Source organism: Pelophylax lessonae (genome assembly GCF_965119305.1).
Source record: "Pelophylax lessonae genome assembly, chromosome: 5".
NCBI classification, from domain to species: domain Eukaryota; kingdom Metazoa; phylum Chordata; class Amphibia; order Anura; family Ranidae; genus Pelophylax; species Pelophylax lessonae.
Genome location: NC_138772.1, coordinates 410,008,923 through 410,017,221, shown reverse-complemented (window position 1 = coordinate 410,017,221; position 8,299 = coordinate 410,008,923). Strand labels below are relative to the sequence as shown.

The 8,299-nt window shown below is 38.2% G+C and overlaps 1 protein-coding gene across 1 annotated transcript in view; it reads left to right on the top strand.

The window, feature by feature from the left end:
* Nucleotides 1-8,044, top strand: part of LOC309557210 (desmocollin-2-like) — a 40,325-nt gene extending 32,281 nt beyond the window's left edge. The window contains exons 14-16 of the mRNA XM_082259874.1: nt 2,452-2,573; nt 6,408-6,698; nt 7,579-8,044. Coding sequence (XP_082116000.1) covers nt 2,452-2,573; nt 6,408-6,698; nt 7,579-7,779 — 614 coding nt within the window. The 3' untranslated portion in view covers nt 7,780-8,044. The remainder of the gene's footprint in view (nt 1-2,451; nt 2,574-6,407; nt 6,699-7,578) is intronic.
* The last annotated feature ends 255 nt before the right edge of the window (nt 8,045-8,299 follow it).

Below are 8,299 nucleotides of genomic sequence, written 5' to 3'. Positions count from 1 at the left end.
TATGTCAGTTTACAGGTAACTTTTAGTGTACAGTATTAGGAAATGACCATAGACTGCTAACAGGCTGGAACCTGCTGTGATGTGTAGTCTCTGTAGCACTGTGTGGGCTGTTTTTCCTATGACCAGAGAAAGAAGGATCGGGTTCTGTACCCATAACTGGAAAATGCCCTTGTACCATAACATGCGTGGATTATTATTGGGCCATTTATAGCCATTTGCCTATTATCCCTGTCTATCCTGCATTGGCCTATTATGTTCAGGTTTAGTATGCCAAAGCTTCTCAAGCCAAGCGTTTTTTCTTAGTTTTGGATGAGTAGGGAAAGGCTAAAACCCCTATTGGGTTTTTACAGCTGGAGAGATTTACACAAATGTCCTATCCTGCTGAGAATGTTTTACCAGACAGAGATTGAAGGGCTGTAAGAAAATGAACATTGCTGTAAGCCAAGTATGACTGCTACTTTCAGCCACTGCTGATCCTGCTGCCAAGCTCCTCCCCATTCCCAAGAAACAAATAGATCAAAGGAGTCATGGCTGCACACCCGATCCAGTGATGAACAATTTATTTTCAAAAAGCTACAAATGCATCCCTGTCCAAGTCCTTTGCCTTTGATGCATTTTCCAACAGTAACAATAAAAATTGATTTTCTTTAGTTGAGTACAGAAAGGCTAGAACTCCTAACAGATTTTAGTTTGTCTTTGTTCCTTTTGCAGATTTCACATTCACTTGCTGTCTGGGGCAACTGTTGTGGGCAGTACAGAAAGTGAGGGCAAATCTTTATAATAATCCAAAATACCAATAAAAACTTGACAGGAGTGCTAATCCTACCCAACTCTAATAAAATATCTGGAAATGCTAGGTGACAGGGGTGTGCCATGCTGTTGTACATTTGTGCTAGTTGCTCCAGCAAAATTTGGGCTCCTGTTTTCAATTCAGAACAGTTCAACAGGCTGGTTTATTATCAAACCACTTTATATAATTAGGGAATAGAAAGTCTGTGATTGTTACCTATCTACTTGTATTGACACAGGCTTACAGAAGGATTATACAGTTAGATATGATATGGAAATTGTGGTTCTCCTATTCAGCCACTATATATATATATATATATATATATATATATATATATATATTAAGTTCAATTTGATATAATCCTGGGTGAATTCCATTTATTGATTTGAATATTGTAATGTTATGTATGAAATGTAAATGTGACAGGGTGAAGGAAGTAATTTTTGTTCATAGATATATGATCATTCTTTTTCCAATTATTTTCATCTGTTGATCATGATAGTGATGCTAAACGTTCTACAAAAACTGAACTTGGATTAAGGTGTATGGGCACTGTGTTAGAATATAGCTGATGCTGTGATATTATACTGCGCGTCTTCAGCTAATATGCGATTTTGGTGACGTTGACAAGAGGTAAACCTCTTGGCATCTGTTCTCCCCCCCCCCCCCATCCCCAAGTCTCCATGGCTTCCATAGGAATGACTAGGAAAATTATCCCAAGCACATTTATGAAGTGTTGGGTTATTCCCCAAGGGTAATAGAAAGATTACCAACACTCTAAAATGTTTTGGGAGCCATTTATAAAAGTTCAGGACACTAGTAATAAGAGAGATATTTTATAATTGCATACTGCCTTCTAAAATTCTTGTTGCTTGGCTGTAATGCCGATCGTGTGTGTGGTGTGGTGTGTTTTTTTGGAGATGGAGATGACAAATGGAGAAAGCAAGTAAAGTCAGAACTCCTAATCTGCATCAGGGATGAGCTGAGGCAGGTTTGGACATGAGTCTGAACCCACCTAAGCTATCCTGCTTGGAAGCTGTCAAAGCAGATAGCCAATCCTTGGCATTGGAGCCATTCCCTGCCTTGCACGTATGCAACGGGTGTGCATATGTGCAGATCCGAAGCAGGGAAAGCCTCTGTCTATGATTGGCTGATAGCCTTCACAGCTTCTTGGTGGGATAGTTCTAGCAGGTTCAGTCTTTTGTTCTAAATAAAGAAAACAAGAATGGGGAATGGGAGTATTATCAAATCACATAACCAGTGTCTATACCACCTTTATGGTGTCCTGCTCTTAACCAAAGACAAGCATAAAAAATACACATCGGTTTGATCCGGGGGAAGATAGGGCCTTCTCCCAGAGAAACCAAGCGGGTTATTTAAGCAGATACTAGACTTGCTGGTAGTGCAAAACTTATATTCAGTCTTATGGTCTAACCTACATCAGCTCATCACTGACCTGCATACTTGTCCCAGGTCACGGTACTAAAGCTAGATACTCAGACAGTCGGGCAATTAGCATTTTTAGATTAAAGTCAGCAACAGCAGATAGGTGATCCTTGCATGACAAGTTTTTCCATTTTTTTAACTAAATAAATTTGCATTAAGACAAAATTATAGCAGGTGCTGATGATTAGGGAGCTTACTTTCTTTTTTGTCTACAGGTCTTTTGTTGGCATGCCTGTGTGGAGCTGCAGCAGGCAAGGGCAATCTTGGTTTTGTTGATGATGCAGCACAGCAAAATTTGATTGTTGCAAACACAGAAGCACCTGGAGCAGATGTCATGGTAAGCCTATCTATTATATGGTCTGGTTTCATGCTTGATGCAATGAGCGCATATTTTGAATTATTGCAATGCTTAGCATTAAGTCATTTCTAATATGACTTTTAACATGCTTTCTTTTTGTTTTTTCACGTACTACTACTTCTAATGCTCTGCCTAACTGCTTAACAACTATTGCTGAGACAAAATATTGGCTGCATAAGGAGGGTATCTTTTTTTTTTTTTTTTTTGTCAGTTTAATTCATATACTTGCATGTTGTGAGAAGAAGCTGTGAAACAGAACTATCTATGCCAAACATTGGGCTGCATTTTTATTTCTTAAAAAGGTTAAAACTTTTTTTTTTTTTTAAAGCGTTTCACTCTGCCTGTAAAGTTACATTCTTCTCACTAAACCTGCTGTGAATATGCTGTGAACCTATAGCTCTAGCCAACCATAACACTTATATTCAGATTCCCACACGACTGGCTGCCCTATATCACACATGTTCTGGAACTGACAAGGAGGAATGAGCAAGTGTTTTGTTTTCCTATGCTAAGCTTTCTGGGCTTATATGGCGGCACCCAATGAGTCAAACACAGGGTACCTGGGGGATGGTGCAGCCAGGCGATTATAATCTGAGCTACAGCAGGGATAGTTGTGCTATGACTGGAAATAAATCTCCTGTCTATTATTTTAGAGATTTGGTCACAAGACATGTACGCATATTTTAAATGGTCAGGTCTCAATTACCAGCTTTCAGAAACCTATGAGGGAGTGCTTACCACACAGAGAAGCTCTGGGTGAACAGGTTCAGACTGGAGCAAACCTTAAAGGAAACCTATACTAAAATAACTTGGTAGCAGTTATTACTGACTATCTCCTGGGAATAATATTTTCGGTCTCTCTTGCTTTTGATACTGTCTGAATTGTCAAGCTATCATGAAATATAATCATTGCACACCTCAAAATGGTGCTGTGTCCCAAAAAGATGTATGAAATGGAGGAAATCCCCTAGGGCTGGGGCTTTAATAGCACCTGAAAAGTATTGAGGCTCGTACACACTATAAGAAAATTGGGCGATCATTTTCGTCCAAAGAATTTTCGTAGGATTTGCGTATAGTGTGTACACAACTTTCTATGAAAACTTTTGTACAAAAATTCTCGAAGGGACAAACTCCGAAATTTTTCTCGTACAGGAAAAAAAAAGAGATTTTCATTTTAATGTGTAACATTTTTGTATGATTTTTGTACCAGAAAAATCAAAAAAGAAAGACTGGGCATGGCATGATCAGAAACGATGAACAAAAAAAAGTCTTTGCCATTCGAAAATTTTTGTACGAATTTTCGTTCATCGGTTACGATTTTGCTGTGAAACAACGAAAAATTGGACGATAGTTCGTCCGATTTTCTTAGAGTGGGTACCCCACTTTAGTTAATGTAAAAAATATTTTTTTAAATATACATCCATAAAAGTACTGATACAAAAATATATAGCAGCATAGATATACAAATATGATATGTGCTGGACTCCGGACACCCCGACTGGGTATCTCCGCCAAGAAGCTGCTTCCTAAGCTCTGGAACACGAGATCCGTGAATCTGCCTATAGTTACCCCAAGAACTCGACAGTACAAGTTTTGGAGTCAATCAGAAAATAAACTGTTTATTCAAACACAGGCACAAAGAGATATACACTTTGGGACAACCCGACCTCCCCCTTAGCAGCCAATCCGCATACACATATACATCCCATAATAGGTTGATCTTAAGGCAGACAGAAACAATAGAACAATGGAATACAGGTACTTAACAATAACAAACCCCACCCCACCTCACTATCTAGCAAGGATCTATGAGACACTCCTGCAATATTCTAGCAATCTGAAAAGTCAAATTGTCTATCTCTATATATCTCTTGAGGGATATTGTCCAGAAATATTATTATCCCAAGTGAAAGAGGCCCTTCATTCTTTCAACACAAAACACACATAGAACCCAGGATAACCGGGGTAACACAAAATACTGAGTCCGGTGTGGTTGTACAGAAAGTCTGATTAGTGCAGACCCAACTGGGGTTCTTGGTCACCCTGTGCCCCTAATAGACACAGGGTGCCTTACACATAAGATTGGCCGGGGAAGCTGGACAAGGAGTTTCCTGACCTCTCTAAAGTAATCTGGTTTCCACGAGCCCCCCAGCCAAAGTAACTCCTGTCACATGATACAAGGAAAGAAAATAGACATGGAAATATGGGGTATAGCACCATACAAATCACTGGTATGACCTCAATCACCCAACACGTTTTGGGGCAGAAAAGCTCCTTCATCAGGGAGTAACTGGAGACAGCAACCTAATGAAGAATGTATAATATAAGTAAATACTCACACTCAGTGGTGTACAAACGAGATCCATGTCATGATTAAAAACAATACACGAAAAACAAAGCCAAGATCCCAGTGGAGTATGATGATTGGGACGTATTGACATACTCCACTGGGATCTTGGCTTTGTTTTTTGTGTATTTTTAATCATGACATGGATCTCGTTTGTACACCACTGAGTGTGAGTAAGTCAGGCTATATCTTACTGAACTACTATTATCAGATTACTACATTCTAATATATACTTATATTTTACATTCTTAAGTAGGTTGCTATCTCCAGTTACACCCCTTATGAAGGAACTTTTCTGCCCCGAAACGCATTGAGTGATTGATGTCATACCAGTGATTTGTATGGTGCTATACCCCATATTTCCATGTCTATTTTCTTTGGTTGTATCATATTTGTATATCTATGCTGCTATATATTTTTGTATAGGTACTTTTATGGATGTATATTTATTAAAATTGTTTTTACGTCAACTGATACTTTTTGGTGTCATTAAAGCCCCACCCCTAGGGGATTTCCTCCATTTCAAATTGTCAAGTTAGAACAAGTATGCAGCAAATAGGGTGAGCAAGGGCAATCAGTACTGACATCCTTTTTAAAGGCTTGTTCATGCTAGATGTGTGGTTTTACATTTCACTACATTTCTCTTGCTTGAGTTTGAGAAATCCATTGTTTTTTAATGAGGCCAAAGTGCGACATTGTGGTATGTTGGTGAAAATGTATTCTGCTAACAAATGGCAACCACCCCAACTTATAACTGGCTTTTGCAGTATGGAGCACATGGAAGAGCGACGCATGTCAAAAACAAATTCCCAGCTCACTTGCCAGCCTGAAACAAGCCAAATTGACTTTGTCCAACAGTTCATGTTAAAAACAAGGGGTTTAGTTTGCACACATTTGCAAATACATGCTTAAGCTGCAGTGGCCACATTACGGCACACAAGTGTACTGCAGTCCTAACTCTATAAATTTAAGAGTCTCCAAGTTGGAGCACATATATAATAATGGATGGATTAAGGGCAGGTATATTTGGAGGGAGCCCGCCCCTCCTTAAAGGTATAGGGACACACTAGACACCCAGCAATAGCTCAATGGCAGTGAAGGTATCTAGTGTGTCCCCTCACCAACAGTACAAACAAATGGCAACCACCCCAACCTATAACTGGTCTTTGCACACTGTACTGGCGTAAATTTGTTTTTTCAACTCCATGTAAATGAGGTAAAAAAAAAAACTTTGCAATGCCTCCAGAAACCCAGCATGTTCACATGCATTCTGGTGTGGTCTGGCTTTAGAATGTTTCAGAAAGTTTCAGAAGAAGTAGCTGTTACTGTTTTGTAAAATCTGTAATCACAGAAGCGAAAGGTTTAGCTATTATCCCTTCTCTAAAGATTTCATAGCTGCATAAACTGTAAAAAAAGGAATGAACTAAAGAATGCCCTACTAATATATATATATTTTTCTTTGTTAGGATCCAAATTTTAAAGTCCCAATTACAATTATAAACAGCAACACCAGTGGAAATGCTCAGTCTGGTTCGTATGATCAAAATGGTCAAGAAATGACTCAAATCAGGCACCAGCAGACCGGTACTACAAAAATGACAGAACACCACATAAAAACAGGTGGAGGTATGGGTACTCTACAGTCTATGGGAGGCATGGGTACCCTACATTCTATGGGAGGAGGACATCAAAGGTTTGACTCCAGCAGACAGAACTATTCAGAGTGGCAAAGTTTTATGAATAATCACCTTGGAGATGTAAGTACACTTCTGCTTAGAGGATCATGTGTCTGATAAAATATTACTGTTCCAGCAGAATTAATTTGAAGTTGTTTCCTATAAATTGAAGCCGTTATAGTCTGTTTGTTAGGCTAGCAAAGGATGAGTAATTTATGCAGATATGTTCTTTGCAATAACAAAACTTCCTTTGTAATTGTCCATTTTCCAAAAATATTGCAAGGATTTTAACAGCGGTTCATCCAAAATCGATGTTTCATTTTGGATATCTACTGGCATCCTAAACAACCTTTTGGCTTTCTAGATTTACAGAAGTTGTAAAACCTGTGCAATTTTTTTTTTTCTTGCTGATATATCTGCACCTAAGTTGCCCATCTCAGCCCACCTGTTTCATTCTCTTGGATTTCCCACTTATTTTATAATAAAGGGTATAACCAGAGCAATGAGAGTTCAAGGCTGAAGAGCGGAGCTTGGCATTATGACGTGGAAATCCCAGACCAGATAGCGATGAGCTTTGCAAGCACTCGCTAAAATGGCCTTTAGTGTTTTGATTCATTGACTTTTTTGGGGGGTTTTCTGGGCAGGGTTTTTTATTTTTCCCAACTTTCATTTAAATGCCTAAGCATTGAAAGTATTGTTTCTTTCACTTGAACTAGAACTACTTTTTGTTTGTTTCCCCCCCCAAGGACAGTAAATTTTTACTGATAGATTTTGCATTTCATTATATTGACCTTCATTGCTCCAGAATGTATGTTGATGCCTTTTTGTTTGTGATAATGACATTATTTTAATGTAGTGATATGTCCGTATATGAACTGTAATCTCATGATCTGTGTAACAGGAGTTAGTTATATTAGAATATTTTAGGAGTTTGTTAAATTTCACTTGTTTATCCTTTCAGAAATTATATGTGTGTGGACAGAATGAGGAAACTCAGCATGGTGAGGATTATGTTGTCCCATACAATTATGAAGGAAGAGGATCAGCAGCTGGTTCTGTTGGTTGTTGCAGTGAACTTCGAGGTGATGAAGATAGGATGGACTTTTTGAATCATCTTGAACCAAAATTCAGGACATTAGCAGAAGTTTGTGCAAAAAAATGAGTGCTTTCAACAGACTGACTTAATCCTGTCCTCCGTCTCCTTTTTAGTATCTAATTTTAAACAGAGTTTCGCTCTGTCACTTGTAAAATAGATTACTGCCTACAGAAAAAGAAGCATCAACTGAAATCTCCCAAAAGTGTTTATTCATTGTTTTCTCATTCGTTTACAGTACTTGAAGGGTAACTCTAATCGTAATTGTCATGTCATGCTTATCAAATCTTAAATTTTGAAACCCCAATTGTCGGGTTTTTTTGCAAACCTCTGTCAGTTTCCAAATATCCATGGAACTCAAAAATTGATTTTGGGATCACTTTAAGATTGATGCCCACATTTTGTTTTTTAGATGCATTATTTTGTAGATGCTAATTTCAAATTGTGAAACCCATTGTGTGTGAATGTATACAATTTTGTTGTGATCAAGGCACAGGATCAAATTGTATTAACATATTTAAATTTAGGAGTTCAAATTCTCATTGACGTTACTATGAACATGACAGTCGAAAAAGGATGCAACTTTTAT